The 16,886-nt window shown below is 40.9% G+C and overlaps 1 protein-coding gene across 1 annotated transcript in view; it reads left to right on the top strand.

Annotated features, from left to right (window-relative positions):
• The first annotated feature begins 2,609 nt into the window (after nt 1-2,609).
• The window catches only part of LOC110198980 (lipase member N-like), a 33,093-nt gene continuing 18,816 nt past the window's right edge, over nt 2,610-16,886 (top strand). Inside the window, exons 1-4 of the mRNA XM_020973641.1 lie at nt 2,610-2,714; nt 3,254-3,371; nt 14,665-14,863; nt 16,503-16,612. Coding sequence (XP_020829300.1) covers nt 2,610-2,714; nt 3,254-3,371; nt 14,665-14,863; nt 16,503-16,612 — 532 coding nt within the window. The remainder of the gene's footprint in view (nt 2,715-3,253; nt 3,372-14,664; nt 14,864-16,502; nt 16,613-16,886) is intronic.

The following is a 16,886-nucleotide window of genomic DNA, read 5'->3' as shown; positions in this document are numbered from 1 at the left end:
AGTCAATGAAAGACCTTATGAGCAAATTTCACAATTGCCTTGGCTGCAACGACACACAAAAGGAAGCAAGGAACCTAGGCATGGGTGCTTCAGGGTTCTATATTTTTGTGTGGGTATCCTGGGCCCGTCTCTTCCATGAGCCTCAGTTTCCTTATTTGCAGGGTGTACAGGATTCCTTCCTCACAGGGCTGTAAGATTGCAGATGAAAAGCACCTGAGGAACACTGAGGTGCCCTGTGACTGGCAGCTCTCACATTCACCAAGACCATCATTATCTAGGCTCTAGGGCTCAAGGGACTTGGAGATCACCAAGTCTACCCCCCCCATTTTAGGGATGGAGGGGACTAAATTTCAGAGAAGGGAAATGACTTGTCCAAGGTCACATACAGATAACCTAGATCTTCAAAATCCCTATCTACTGAAAGACAGCTGGAGGTATTTGAGGCTAAGCATCCCAATTTTGTCCTCAATTGGCCATTTTATTTGCTTAAGGTTGTATTTCCACCTTGCAGTGCTAACCTAATTTGGGGGTGGGGTGGGATGAGGAACACAAGCCATAAATGGTCGACAGCTCCCTCTCTGCTCTTCTTCCCTCTCTTGCATGTTGTTTCTGAAAACCACTTCTAGACACAAGAGTAAGTGGCCCCAACCTGCTTGCCTCCTTGCTCATTCTCCCTTTGAAATTAGATACCGGGTGAAGCAACTAGGTGGTGCAGTGGATAGAGCACTGAGCCTGGAGTATGGAGGACATGAGTTCAAATCTGGCCTCAGACAATGACTAGCAGTTTGGCCCTGGGCAAGTCACTTAATCTGAGTGCCTCCAAAAAAAAAAGGAAAGAAAGAAAGAAAGAAATTAGATGCCACCACTTAAGAAAGGAGAAGAGCATGATGGAGGAAAGGAGATAGAAGTGAGGTGGAGGGGTGGGAGTTGCATTATTTTGGTATCTTGGCATAACACTTATAAAATATTATTGTTCTTTTGACTACCCAATGTCAACCCTCCAGATAAAAAATGAAAAAATAATGTACCTAAACTGGTTATTTCCAACCATGGCGACCACCATTTCCTACCCTGTGCACCACTATACTTGGGGCATGCAGAAGACACTCTGGCTGTGTTCGACACAGGCAAGCAGCTAAGGTGTGCTGAAAACCACAGCACATCAGAAGTCCAAAGAATTTGTATTCAGATTCTGACTTTTCCCTTTGCTGCCCCTATGACCTCGGGCCAGTCACTGCCTCTTTTTAAAAGTTTTCTCTTTTATATTATAAGAGGTTAAATGAGATCAATGTCTTCAATACCTTCAGTCCCAATGTCAACAATATCACTGGCTCATAAAAGTCCCTGTTTTGTTATTTGTTGTTTCAGTCATGTCTGAGTCTCCATGAACCCACTGGGAGTTTTCTTGGCAAAGATACTGGAATGGTTTGACATGTCCTTCTCCAGCTCATTTTATTTATGAGGAACTGAGGCAAGCAGGGTTAGGAGATTTGTCCAGCGTCAAATAACTAGTAAATGCCCGAGGCCAGATTTGAACTCATAAAGATGAATCTCCCTGATACCAAGCCCGGGGCTCTATCCACTGCCCCACCTAGCTGCCCAGCTGTCCTTATATGTACTTCCTAAGCTATAAGATACAATGCAAATAACAACAATGATAGTTAAGTAATCCTTTGATTGACCACTTAGAATAAACATGCTTATAATTTTTGGAAGGACATTAGCTGAGCAAACAAAAGTTGTCCATTGTTTTATACAGCTCCTCAAAACCTAAAATTGTGGCCAAACCCACAAACATTAGATGGAAAATAACTTTGCTGCCAAGGCATACCAAGTTTTAAAGGTATCATATTTGCTGTTTATGGCAAAAGTGCTGAAATCATGTTCTTCAGCCCCTACCATGGAGGTGCAACTTCTTGTAAGTAGATAAGGGCAAAAATGACACATTCAAATGTCATAAGATGAATCTTTGGGTTTCCAGGGAAGAGAGAATTTCATCCCCAACAATGGTTTTGTTGGGTTCTGAGTTCCAGCTCCAATCTCAGTTGGCACTAAAGCTGGCTTCTTGGTGTGTTGGTGTGTCCCATAACTTCTGGGAGGTTTCCTGATGTGTCATCAACTGAAAGAGATTGGGAAACACTGATGTAAGCTATGGCATAAACTTGGTTAAACCCACTGAATTCATTATACTGTTTTCTTTTCTATAACTGAGAGAAGTCACACTAGTTCTTGTTCAGACAAATATCTTAATGGTGCAGTTCTGGCTCCTGTCTCATCTTTCCTGTCACATTCTTTCACAATATCTGTCATCCAAAGCTTCGGTTTACTTTTTTTTTTTTACTATTTTTTTTTGCAAGGCAATTGGGGTTAAGTGACTTGCCCAGGATCACACAGCTCGTAAGTGTCAAGTGTTTCATGAGAGGTCAGATTTGAACTCAGGTCCTCCTGACTTCAGGGCCAGTGCTCTATACACTGCGCCACCTAGCTGCCCCTTGGGTTTACTTTTTAAGAGTTCAGATTTCTCTGTACCAACCAACTTTGAAGAGCAACAGTAACAGCAAAGACCCTTTAATATTAATAGTTGGTGTCTTCTTCTAGGTAAACCTGAAATGTGGCTCTTTTCTGCAGTAATATATTTCACCTACGGAATTCTAAATGCCCAAGGATTCTCTGACTCAAAATATCCTGTGGAACCCGAAGTGTGGATGAATATTGTAAGTCATGGAAAGGAAAGAAATGTTAGATTTGGACTCCAGTGCCTCCTCCCTCACTGGATGTCTTCCAGCAAAGTATGGATGGCCACTGGTTGAGTGTGCTGCAGAGGGGAATCCTTGTCCAAGGATGGAAGGGCCTGGATGGCTTCTGAGGTGTTGGCTACTCTGAGCTCCTATGTTTGATTGACCTCAAGGTGGTAGATTTGGTGATGGATTTGAATGACCATCACAATAGGCATTCGAGATTATATACCAGATGACAGGAGACCTGAGATTGGTAGGCGTGAAGGAGGACCCTAAACTTACAAGATCACACTTCCTAGCTGTGTTGGTTAGCTAGCAGTGGTTAGGGGCTCCAACAGCAGCTGAGAAACTCTAGTGTAACCCCTCCCACATCCCTTTGAATTCCACAGTGAGTCCTAGTAGGATGTTAGCAAGAAAAGAAAGCCCCACCTCAGGGACTTGCACCTCATTTCTGACAGCCTCCAAGAAGACCTGACCCAACTCCTGCCCCTAATGCATTTTGTATTTTTGCACAGAGCGAGCTTATCACCTACAGCGGCTACCCCAGTGAGGAATACTATGTCCAAACTGAAGATGGCTACATACTTAGCGTCAATAGAATTCCCCATGGTCAAAGACCTCCTGAGGGAAAAGGTATGCCTTGTTTCTGGGTGGGAAGAAAGACTGCTGATCCAGTTGGGCAAATTAGATGAGTTTTGGAAGCTTGATCCCAGGAATGACTCAGTCAATCAATCTGCAAGTGTACAAAGACAAATACAAAACAGTTCCTTCCCTCAAACCTTTACAACCTAGCCAAAGGAGAAATGAGTTATAGAGGTCTATACAAATAATTTGGTGGAAAAAGGTACTAGCAACTTAGCAGGGAGATACTAAGGGGCAAGGGAGGGGGAGAGCAGAGGGAGTGGTAGGGGGGAGATGAGGAAAGGCTAAATTGAGTTAATACTGCCCTCCCCACTCTCATGACATTTAGGAAAGTATTGTCTTTAGAATAAGAAGGGACTTTAGAAACTAATCCAATCCTCCCATTTTACAGATGAGAAAACTGAGTCCCAGAGAAGGGAAAGGACTTGCCCAAGATCACGTAGGAAGTAAAAAGAAAAGCCAGAATTTGAATAAAAGTTTTCTGATTTTTAATGCAGTCTGCAAGGATACCCAGTAGTGGGACCAAAACAGATCTAGCTACAGAGGGCAGGCTGCTGCAGGCAAGTGCTGGAGTTGGATTCTGGGAGCACATGGGTTCCAATCCTGCCTCTGACACAGACCAGCTAGGTAACCCATGGCAAATCACTACACCTCTCTGAGCCTCAGTTTCTTCATCTGCAAAATGGGGGAGGGGGGTTAAACTACCTACAGTTCTCCTATTTATAAAATACTTTGCAGACTTAAAGGATGAAGTAAATGATCAATGTTACACTATCTGCTGCTCACTTAAGCTAGCTGATCAGTGGCTTAGAGAAAACTCAAGAAATGGAACCTTTTGGGACATTGTAGTAGAGGAAAGAAACCACATGGCCTTTCTTTAGATCTAGTAATGGGGGTGGGATGAGGAAATTGTTTGTTTTTGGAGGACAAGAATGTCTTTCAAGCTTCAAATAAACCCCTCAAGAGCTGGACACAATGTACGTATAAGGGGAAAGGGGGTGCACAGGAAGGAGATTACACAGCCAGGAGGAGAAAGAGGATGAGGACTGAGGGGCAATTTAAAATGTCGCATTTGCAGTAGGAGCAAGGACAGAGGTAAATGTTAGTGAAAAATAGTATTCCTTAATCTGCATATAGACACCATTAGTTCTTTCTCTGGAGGTGGATAGCATTTTTCAACATGATTCCTTTAGAGTTATCTTGAATCATTGTATTTTGTTTTTGTTTGTTTTTGGCGAGGCAATTGGGATTAAGTGACTTGCCCAGGATCACACAGCCAGTAAGTGTCAAGTGTCTGCTCTGAGACCAGATTTGAATCCAGGTCCCCCTGACTCCAGGGCCAGTGCTCTATCCACTGCACCACCTAGTTGCCCCAAGTCATTGTATTGTTGAGAATAGATACGCCATTCACAGTTGATCACCACACAATATTGCACTTATTATGTACAATGTTCTCCTCATTCTCCTCACTTCACTTTGCATCAGTTCATGTAAGTCTTTCCAGTTTTTTTCTGAAAGCATGCTGCTTGTCATTTCTTATAGCACAATAATATACCACAACTTATTTAGCCATTTCCCAACTGATTCACATACCCTCAATTTCAAATTCTTTGCTACCAAAAAAAAGTGCTACAAATATTTTTGTACAAAAAGGTCCTTTTCCTTTCCCCTTCATCTCTTCAGGATACAGACAGAATAGTGCTGTTGCTGGGTCAAACATTGTGCACAATATTATAGCCTTTTGGGCATAGTTCCAAATTGTTCTCCAGAATGATAGGAACAGTCCACAGCTCCACCAATAACGCATTAGTGTCCCAATTTTCCTACATCCTTTCCAATATTTGTCACTTTCCTTTTCTGTCATGGTAGCCAATCTGATAGGTGTGAGGTGATACCTCAGAGTTATTTCAATTTGCATTTCTCTAATCAATAGTGATTTAGAGCATTTTTATGTGACTATAGTAGCTTAGATTTCTTATTCTGAAAACTGTTCATATCCTTGGACCATGTATCAACTGGGGAATGATTTGTATTCTCATAAATTTGACTCAGTTCTCTATATATTTGAGAAATGAGGCTTTTATTAGAGACACATGCTGTAAAAAAAAAATTCCCCTAGTTTTCTGTTTTCCTTCTAATCTTTGCTGCGTTGGTTTTGTTTGTGCGATAATTTTTTTAATTTAATGTAATCAGAATTATCCATTTTACATTTTATAATTCTCTCTGTCTCTTGTTTGATCATAAAGTCTTCCCTTACCCATCTGAGAGGTAAGCTGACATAAAGGGATCTTTATGTCTAAAATATGTGCCTATTTTGACTTTATCTTGCTATACTATATGAGATGTTAGATAGGAGATGTTAGACTGTAACTAGTTTCTGCCAAAGTGCTTTCCCGGTTTTCCCAGCAGTTTTTTGGGCAAATAGTGAGTTCCTGTCCCTAAAGCTTAGGTCTTTGGGTTTATCAAATACTAGATTACAATGGTTGCTTACAACACTGTACTTGTGTACTTAATCTATTTCACTGATCCACCACTCTATTTCTTAGCCAGTATCAGACTGTTTTAATGGTTACTGCTTTGTAATACAACTTGAGATCTGGCATGGCTAAGCACCTTTCTTCAGATTTTTTTCATTGATCTCTTTGATATTTTTACCTTTTGTTCTTCCAGGTGAATCTTATTATTTTTCTAGCTCCATAAAATAGTTTTTTAGTAATTTAATTGGCATGGCACTGAATAAGTAAATTATATAGAATAGTCATTTTTATTATATTGGCTTGATCTACTCATGAGCAATTAATATTTTTCTCAATTGTTTAGATCAGACTTTATTTGTGTGAAAAGCATCTTGCAATTGTGTTCCTATAGTTTGTCTTGACAGATAGACTCCCAAATATTTTATATTATCTACAGTTATTTGAAATAGAATTTCTCTTCCTATATCTTGCTGCTGAACTTTGTTGGTAATAGATGGAAATGCTGATGATTTATGTGGGTATATTTTGTATATTGCAACTTTCATAAAGTTGTTAATTATTTCAAGTAGGTTTCAGTTGATTCTCTAGGATTTTCTAAGCATACCATAATATCATCTCCAAAGAGTGAAAATTTTGTTTCCTCTTGCCTGTTTTAATTCTTTAAATTTCTTTTTCTTCTCTTATTGCTATAGTTAGAATTTCTTGTACAATATTGAAATAATAGTGATGATAATGGGCATCCTTGCTTCACCCCTGAAATTATTGGGATGGCTTTTAGCTTAACCCCATCACAGACAATGTTTATTGATGGTTTTAGATAAATACTACTTATTGTTTTAAGGAAAGCTCCATTTATTCCTATGCTTTCTAGTGCTTTTAATAGGAATGAGTGTTATATTTGTCAAAAGGTTTTTTCTGTGTCTATTGAGATAATCATTTGATTTTTGTGGGTTTTGTTATTGATGTGGTCAATTATGCTGAGTTTTCCTAATATTGAGCAAGCTTTGCATTTGTGGTATAAATCCCACAAAGTAATAGTGTATGATATTTGTGTTATATTGCTGTAATCTCCTTGCTAACATTTTATTTCAAAAAAAAATTGCATCAATATTCACTAGGGAAATTGGTCTGTAGTTTTCTTTCTATGTTTTCACTTTTCCTGCTTTAAGTATCAGCACTAGAGTTGTCTTATGAAAGGAATTTGGTAGGACTCCTTCTTTGCCTATTTTTCCAAATAGTTTATACAGTATTAGAATTAATTATTCTTTAAATGTTCAGTAGAATTCATTTGTGAATCCATCTGGTTCTGGTGACTTTTATCTTAAGGAACTCATTGACAGCTTATTCAATTTTTTTTTCTAAGCTAGGGTTATTTAGGCATTCTATTTCCTCTTTTGTTATTCTGGAAAATTTACATTTTTGTAAGTATTCATTCATTTCACTTAGCTTGTTAGAATTATTGGTATATAATTAGGTAAAATAGCTCCTGAAAATTGCTTTAATTTCTTTTTTACTGGTGGTAAATTCAATTTTTTCATTTTTGATACTGGTCATGTTTTAAAGTCAAATTAACCGAAGGTTTATTGATTTTATTGGTTTTTTCCCCCATAATAACATCTCCTTGGGGCAACTAGGGGTGGAGAGCACCGGCCCTGAAGTCAGTAGGACCTGAGTTCAAATCGGCTTCAGACCAAACACTTGACACTTACTAGCTGTGTGACCCTGTGCAAGTCACTTAACCACAATTGCCTAAAAAAACCAAACAAACCATAGTATCATCTCCTAATTTTATTTATTAGTTCAATAGTTTTCTTACTTTTAATTTCATCAAACTCTCTTTTGACTTTCAGGATATCCAATTTGGTTTTTTTATTTAGTATTCTAATTTGTTCTCCTAGTTGTTTTTTTTAGTTGTACACCCAATTCATTAATCTACTTTTTTTTTCTATTTTATTGACATAGGCATTTAGAGATACAAATTTTCCCCTATTGCTTTGACAGTATACCATAAATTTTGGTATGCTGTCTCATTGTTTTCATTCTCTTTAATGAAATTATTTATTGTTTCTATGATTTATTCTTTGACCCATTCTTTTTTAGGATTAGATTATTTAGTTTCCAATTAATTTTTAATCTATGTTTCCACAGCTTTTTATTGAATGTAATTTTTATTGCATTGTGATCTGAAAAAGGATGCATTTAATATTCCTGCTTTTTGGCATTTGCCAGGTTTTTATGCCCTGATACCCGGTCAATTTTTATAAAGGTGCAATGTACCACTGAGAAAAAGGTATATTCCTTTCCATTCCCATTCAGTTTTTTCCAGAGGTCTATCATATCTAACTTTTCCAAAATTCTATTCACCTCCTTATTTTATTTCTTGTTTATATTTTGGTTAGATTTATCTAGTTCTGAAAGGGGAAAGTTAGATCCCCCACTAGTATTGTTTTACTGTCTATTTCTTCCTTTAACTTCTTTAACTTTTCCTTGAAGAATTTGGATGCTATACCATTTGGTGCATATATGTTTACTATTTAGTTTATTTCATTGTCTATGGTTCCTTTCAGCAAAATGTAGTTTCCCTGCTTATCTCTTTTAATTAGATCTGGTTTTGCTTTTGCTTTTTCTGAGATCACGATTTCTGTCTCTGGGGTGTTTGTTTTTTTAACCTCTGCTGAAGCATAATAGATTCTGCTCCAGCCCTTTACCTTTACTCTGTGTGTAGCTTTCTGTTTCAAGTCTGTTTCTTGTAAACAACATATTGTAGGATTCTGTTTTTTAATCCACTTTGCTATCCACTTTCATTTTATGGGTGAGTTCATCCTATTCATATTCACAATTATGATCACTAACTGTATTTCCCTCCATACTGCTTCCTCCCCCCCCCTTATCCTTCTCTCTCTCTCTCCTTATACCCTGTCCCTCCTCAGAAGTGTTTTGTTTCTGACTACTGCCTCCCCCAATCTGCCTTCCCTTCTATGAGCCCCCCTCCTTCTCTTGGTCTCTTCCCCTGTATGTTATTCCTTCTTTGTGACAATTCTAGAGAGTATGATTCAAGTGTTGCCTGCTACCACCGCTCATTTTCTCCTCCATTGTAAAAGCTCTTTCACATCTCTTTCGTGTGAGATAATTCACCCCATTTTACCTCTTCCTTACCCCTTCTCCCAGTGTATCCCTTTTTCCACCCCTTACTTTTGGTTTTTTTTTGGGGGGGTATCATCCTATCATAGTCAACTCACACCCATGCCCTCTGTCTATGTACACTCCTTCTAACTGCCCTAATAATGATAAAGTTCTGAGAAGTTTTAAGTATCTTCTTCCAATGTAGGATTGTAAATAGTCTAACCTTATTGGCTCCCTTATGATTTCTCTTTCCTTTTTACCTTTTCATGCTTCTCCTGAGTCTCGTATTTGAAAGTCAGATTTTCTATTCAGCTTTGGTCTTTTCATCAGGAATGCTTGAAAAATCCTCAATTTCATTAATTATCCATTTTTCCCCTGAAGGATTACACTCAGTTTTTCTGAGTTGGTAATTCTTGGTTGTAATGCTAGCTCATTTGCCCTCCAGAATATCATATTCCAAGCCCTCTGATCCTTTAATGTAGAAGGTGCTAAATTTGTGTTATCCTGCTGTGGAGTCATGATATTTGAATTGTTTCTTTCTGGCTGCTTGCATTATTTTCTCCTTGTCCTGGGAGATTTGGAATTTGGCTATAATATTTTTGTGAGTTTTAATTTTGCAAACTTTATCAAGAGGTGATTAGTGGATTCTTTCACTCTGGCTCTAGAATATCAAAGCAGTTTTCCTTGATAATTTCTTGAAAGATGATGTCTAGAGTCTTTTTTTTTTATCACAGCTTTAAGGCAGTCCAGGAATTCTTAAATTATCTCTCCTTGATCTTTTTGTGTAGGACAATTATTTTTCCAATGAGATATTTCATATTTTCTTTTATTTTTTTCATTCTTTTTATTTTATTGTTTATTGATGTCTCAATGAATTATTAACTTCTACTTGCCTAATTCTAATTTTTAAGGAATTATTTTTTTCAATTAATTTATTTATTTTTAGTTTTCAACATTCATTTCCACAAGATTTTGAGTTCCAAATCTTCTCCCTATCTCTCTCCTCCCTTACCCAAGACAGTGTGCATTCTGAATACCTCTTGCCCTGATCTGCCCTCCCTTCTATCACTCCCCCCTCTCTTATCCCCTCTCCCTTCTATTTTCCTGTAGGGCAGGATAGATTAAGGAATTATTTTCTTTATTGAATTTTTGTACAACTTTTTCCCATTTTGCCAATTCTGCTTTTTAAGGAGTTACTCTTTAGTAGATTTTTGTGGCCTATTTTGTTTATTAAGGTGTCATTTTCTTCAGTATTTTTGTATCTCCATTACCAAGCTGTTGACTCTTTTTTATTATTTTCTTTCATCACTGTCATTTCTTTTCCCAATTTTCCCACTACTTCTCCTATTTGATTTTTAAAATCTTTTTTTTTTAGCTATTCTATGGGCTGAGACCAATTCACATTTTCCTTTGAGTTTTTGCATATAACTACTTTGATTTCATTATCTTCTTTGGAGCTTGTATTTTGATCTTTCCTGTCTCCATGTAACTTTCTATTGTCAGGTTCTCATTTCGTCATTTGCTTATTTTTTCAGCCTATTTCTTGACTTTTAACATTATGTTGAAGTTGGGATCTGCTCCCTGAGTGGAGGGAACACTGTTCCAAACTTCAGGATTTTGGTGCTGCTGTCTAAGGAGCTAATTCTGGGAGGGTCTATAAGTTTTCAGTCCTTCTGAGGTGGTATGATCTAAGGAGAGGTGTAGTTACTGCTCTCCTGGCCTGGGCTCTGATCTGTGAGCTACTGCAAGTGCTCTTTTCTGCCCTGGAACTTTGATCAGGGTCTCACTCCTACTCGTTCTTCTCCTTCCCCTGGAACTGTGACCTGAAACCATGTGTGAGCAATTCAACAGAGTCCTGCTCCCAGGGCCAGCAAAGGGTCCACGGTAGTCTCCTTCTGGCCGGTTGTTTGCTCCCTTTTACAAGTGTAGGCTGAGAACTCCAGAAGCTGCCACTGCTGATTCAGTCGTCCCCAAGGCCTACGACTTGTTTGCCAGACACGGCCCGCACTAGACTATGCCCCACTCTCGCCCCAGTGAGACAGAACTTTTCCTCCACTTCAGAATTTGTTTTGGGGCATTATTTTAATGTTTTTTGAAGAAGAATTTGGGGGCGCTCAGGCATGTCCCTTCCTTTTCTCTACCATCTTGATTCCACCCTTCAGAAGGGTGAACAATTATTTGAAGAATTTATTTGAACAACTATTTTGTTGGGAGAGTTCAGCTGATTTCCTACCTCTACTCTGCCATCTTAGCTCCTCAACTTTCTTTTCATAATTTTCTTGCATCACTCTCATTTCCTTCCCCATTTCTTTTCCTTTGCTACTCTTAGCTCTTTCTTTAGCTTTTCCAGGAATTCTTGTTGGTCTTGGGTCCAATTAGCATTTTTCTTTGAGGCTTTGTTGCAGCTGTGTTCATGCTGTTATCTTCTTCCAATTTTTTGGTTAAAAGTGGTGGTTTTTGGTGGTCTTCCCAGACACTGTGGTAGCTTTTTGTGGTCTAGTTCTTTTTTTGTTGTTTTGCTCATTTTTTCAGCCTATTTCTTGCTTTTGAACTTTATGTTAAAATTAGATTCTGCTCACTTAGGGGTGGGGAGGCAGTATGCCAAGCTTCAGTCTTTCTCATGCTGCTCTTTTGAGAGCTAGTTCTGGGGGTCTGCAAGTTTTTGGTGCCTCCAAGGTGGTGTGATCTGGGGAGAGATGTGATCATTCCTCTCCTATTCTGTGCTTTAGTCTTTATCCTTGCTCTCCTGCAGTTGCTAGCGCTAGTATTCCTCTTGGCCCTAGAACCATGACCAGATTCCCTGATCTCCTGTGGCCCCAAGGGCTAGCGCTCTTCTTTGCCTTGTAACTATAAGCAGGGGCCCTACTCCTTCATGACTGACCACCGGCACTCCTCTTTACCCTGGAACTATGCCTGTGGGCAATAGAGTTGCCAGTCAGCACCAGTTGTACCCAGTGCCAGCAAAGGGTCACATGCAATCTATTTCTGACTAGTTGTCTGACTTCTCCCTTATTCTGTCTGGGCTGAGAGCTCCCAAAGCTGCTGCTCCTGCTACTGCCACCACCTCCAAAACCCACCACTGGGGTTGCTGCTGCCTGTGCTCTCTAGATCGGCTTTTACCTCAGTATCAGACTGCTCCTGCTCACCTCCTGAGTTGTCTTAGGCTGGGAAATGTCTCACATCAACCTTTTGTTGGCTCTGCTGCTCCAAAATTTCACTTGAGGAGTTATTTTAAAGTTGTTTGGAGGAGAAGGTGAGGAGAGTTCAGCTGAGTCACTGCCTGCACTCTACCATCTTGGATTGATTCTGTCTTATCATACACATTTACAGGAAGACCAACAGAATGGTAGCCTGTCTCCCACTCTGTGCCTGTGAACAAGTTGTCCCCCATGCCTGGAATGCTCTCCCTCTTCAGCTCCTCCTCTTGGAATCCCTTATTCCACTCAAGTGCTGTCTCCCACAGAAGAACGTCCCTAATTCCCCCAGTTATTAGAATTTTCTCCTTTTCCTACAATCCAAAATCATTTTGTATGCTTTAATCCACTTACTTCTTCTTTCCCTCAATAGAAAGTAAGCTCTTGAGGGAAAGAGCTCATTTCATTTCTCCTTTTGTATCTCCAGTGTCTAGTGCTATGTCAGGACCATAATCGATGCTCGTTGAATTGGGTTAGATTGAATTGAATTGACTTAGAAGAAGTAGTAACTGGCAAGGAACCCAGTCATCTGGGGCTCTCTCTGTTCTAGGACTCGGGCTGTTGCTGCCCAAGGCCAAACCATCTAAAAGTTCCAAGCTTTCATTGATCCTCTGCCAGGATGGACACAGACAGACCATTCGCAGGGGAGGATGGGGATGGCAGTTCACTGACAGGCAATGGTCACTCATTTCCTGATATCATAGGCTTGGGTATCTAGAACTAGAAGAAGCCTCAGAAATTCAAGTCTTTCATTATACCAGGCCCCAAAGAAGTGAGGAGATGTGTACAAGGTCACATAGCAGGTGGCAGCAGCAGGATTTGAACCCAGCTTCTTCAACTCTAAAGCCAATGCCATAGATTTTACCCAGGATCCAACCATCAACACTTCCTTAAACCTGTCATCTCCTCCATGTGGACACTCCCTCCCCACACTGGTACAGATTGCAACTTGCCCGTGCTTTCTCACCCTGTGTAACCTTTGTGCATATCCTACCACAAATGCAAAGTGAAGGATCACTGTACAATCTGGAGGCCTTCCTAGTAATAACTGGTGGCTGCCAGTATAGACCATAAGCTAGCTGTCTCTCTAACACTTCTTCCTCCTGAAATAAGGGGATTTCCTGGTCCCTCTCCTTTGCCAGAATCCACATCATCAGAAAACATTGTAGGACCACCATTCACTTCCTGGCCTTGATTATGTGCCCTCTGCCTCCCACGGTAAGAATATATAAGCTTCGTGAGGGCAGGAACTGTCCTGCTTTTTTCATTTGTATCCCCAGTGCTTAGCATGTTGCCTGACACAAAGTTAGTGCTTCAGAATTTTTTTTTCCATTTATTCACTCATCATTTTAGAGTTTGTGTCTTATGTACTGGCAGGAGTGCCAGACTTAGTATCAAGAGATGTGCCTTGGGATCCCACCTCAAACATTTGCTGTGGGGTCTGACCCTGACCAAGTCACTTCTCTATGAGCCTCAATTTTCTCATCTGTAAAATGGGGATACTATTCTTTGAACTACCTACCTCACTTGGTTGTAAGGAAAAGACTTTGCCAAACTTATAGTTCTGTAGAAATGTCGGTAGTTATGATAATTTACCTTTATGGAATGAACGATGGAACTCAAAATGTGAAAAAGTCTCAGGATACTTGCCATGTGGTTTAAAGTGCCAATCAAGGTCTATTATTCCACTAGATTCCATGCCAGTGAAGTTAACAGTGGGGACAAACTGCACTGATCCTTCACTCTGGCATATTTAAAAGCTTCATTTGTCTTGAAATTTGGCTTGAAATCGATGTTGTCAATTTTTCTGGTACAATGGAACCACATAACACCTGTGTGACCTCGAATGAGGCACTGTCCACTTTGGGCCTCAGTTTCTTTTTGTGGAAACAAAGCATGGTCAGATTAGATGGACTCCAAAGTTCCTTGAGCTACATATCCGATGTTCCTCCAACCTATCATTTGCCTTACTCGGTCACTGTGATAATTCTCTCTCCCTATCTCTTGGTCTTGGTCTCTCCCTGTCTTTCTCTCTGTGTCTCTTTATGTCTCTCCCTGCCTCTCTCTGTCTCTTGCTTTATGTCTCTCCCTCTCTCTCTGTCTCTCTCTGTCTCTCTATGTCTCTCCCTGTCTCTCTCTGTCTCTCTGTCTCTCATTTTATGTCTCTCCCTGTCTCTCTCTCGCTGTCTCTTGCTTTATGTCTCTCTCTGTCTCTCGCTTTGTCTCTCCCTGCCTCTTTCTCTCTGTCTCTCTCTTTATGTCTCTCCCTGTCTCTTGCTTTGTGTCTCTCCCTGTCTCTCTCTGTCTCTCGCTTTATGTCTCTCCCTGCCTCTTTCTCTCTGTCTCTCTGTCTCTTGCTTTATGTCTCTCCCTGTCTCTCTCTGTCTGTCTCTCGCTTTATGTCTCTCCCTGTCTCTCTCTCTGTCTCTGTCTCTCTCTCTCTTTGTCTCCCTGCCTCTCTCTCTCTCTCTGTCCCTCTCAACATTCCAGGTGCAAGGCCCGTGGTGTACTTGCAGCATGCCCTCTTTGCGGATAATGCCTCCTGGCTCCTGAACCAGCCCAACAGGAGCCTGGGTTTCCTCCTGGCAGACGCTGGCTACGACGTGTGGATGGGCAACATTCGGGGAAACACCTGGTCCAGAAGACACAAGACCCTCTCAGCTGAGCAAGAGGAATTCTGGGCCTTCAGGTCAGCTGCGCTTCAGGAAAAGACCCTAATGGGAGGACGTGAGGGAGGCGAGCAAAGCAAGGGGAAGAACTTTGGGAATCGGACTGCATGGGCTCAGATCTCATCCCTTGCTGCCTCGAACCCTGGGCAAGCCACTTGCCCTCTCTAGGACTCAGTTTCCCCCTCTATGAACTGAAGGCACTCAGGGTAATAACTGTCAATCCAATCTCATTTTACAGATGAAGAAACTGAGGTACAAAGCTAGCAGACTTGCTCAAGCTCACACAACAGCAGGATTTAGACCCAGGGCTTCTAATGTACCACATGCCTCTTGAAAGGCCCTTTCAGCTCTAAATCTTAGGAGGCCAAGTCTCTCTCACTTTTCTGTGCCTCAATTTCCTTATCTGTAAAACAAGGTGGTTGAACTAATAGCCTCTAATTTCCTTTTTTTTTTTTTTGGCAGTTGGAGTTCAGTGACTTGCCCAGGGTCACACAGCTAGTAAGTGTCAAGTGTTTTTGGTCTGAGGCTGGATTTGAACTCAGGTCCTCCTGACTTCAGGGCCGGTGCTCTATCCACTGCGCCACCTAGCTGCCCCTCTCTAATTTCCCTTTTACTTCTAAATTATGACCCACAGAGTCAGGAGATTCTTGCCTCTGACATTTACAAGCTGTGTAACCCTGAGCAAGTCATTTAGCAGTGTTGATCCTCAATTTCCTCACCTGTAAAATGGGGACAATAATTATATTTAATACACCTATCTCACAGAGCTCTTGAGATCTCAAATGAGACAGTTTATGTAAAGTCCTTCACAAACCTCAAAGAAATTAGAAGTGTGAACTGTTAGAGTGCGGTTAAAAGAATGCCCAGGGCATAGCAGGTTGGCTTTTTCATTCATTCATTCATTCATTTGATCATTCATTGCAGCTATAACCTTCCACTCAGGGCATTCTGCTGATCCGATTATGAGTTCAGTGAGTTTTCAAGGAAAGACAGATCTTGTGACTCCAAAATAGTTCTTTCTCCACTGTACCACATAAACTTTTGAGAACACTGGGGTGGCCGAATCATTGCATCCCCCCCTCCTCCTTTGAGAGATGAAGGACACTCATCTGGAAGGCCTGGAAATTTGGAGTGATGTTAATCACTACAAGGTTACATAGCTAGCTAATAAGTGGTTGAGGCAGGATTTGAATTCAGATCTTCTGACCTGTATCATCTAGCCTCAGAATGTGCTTATCCATTCATTCATTCATTCATTTATTCATTTGGTTTTTATTTACTTATTCATTCGTCTTTCTATTTAGTTATTCACTTATTTGTTTGTTTGTTTGTTTGTTTTTGGTGTTGGGAGTTGGGAGTATTGAGTCGCAGACTGGCAGCTTTGCCTTCCTTCAAAAGTAACTGCTCCTTGTGAATTGCTTTAGCCAAACAATTGAACCCCTGGGGCCGCCCTTCTGGTGATGAACCTCTCCTGACTCACTAGGCTAGGACCAAAAAGCAGACCCTCACAAGCTGTGGCTGCTCTGTTTTACTGAGATAGCTGAATGAATGATCAAATGCAACCCAAGCAGGCACGCCCATTTAGTGTGGCTCCAGCCAAGCTCGGCAGGGAAGCGCTCTGGAAGCAAACTACAACGCGGCTCTCTTTTCTCTCTCTAGTTTTGACGAAATGGGCAGGTACGACCTCCCAAGTGTGATCAACTTCATCGTACAAAAGACCGGGCAAGAGAAGCTGTATTTTGTTGGCCACTCACTGGGCACCACCATAGGTATGCTTAGAAGAGACTGAGCGAACGTCTGACAACTGGCGTGGCGCGTCTTCCCCCAGATCAGGGTCTGGTGGGTGGCGGGCGTCACGGACACAGAAGAGGAAGTCTTGGGAGTATACACATGGAGCTGCAGGCGACCACAGGGTTATTTACAGGTGCAGAAATGGGGCACAGAGAGCACTCTGCCCAAGGTCACACAGTGATTAAATGGCAGCACTGGGATTCGAACCAAGGTCTTCTAATTATCAATCCAAAGCTCTTTCGACTGCCCTCG

The sequence above is a fragment of the Phascolarctos cinereus genome, unplaced genomic scaffold (genome assembly GCF_003287225.1).
Source record: "Phascolarctos cinereus isolate Bilbo 61053 unplaced genomic scaffold, phaCin_HiC Scaffold_3;HRSCAF=262, whole genome shotgun sequence".
Taxonomy (NCBI): domain Eukaryota; kingdom Metazoa; phylum Chordata; class Mammalia; order Diprotodontia; family Phascolarctidae; genus Phascolarctos; species Phascolarctos cinereus.
Note: the sequence above shows the minus strand (reverse complement) of the source record. Positions and strands in the feature narration are given on the sequence as shown.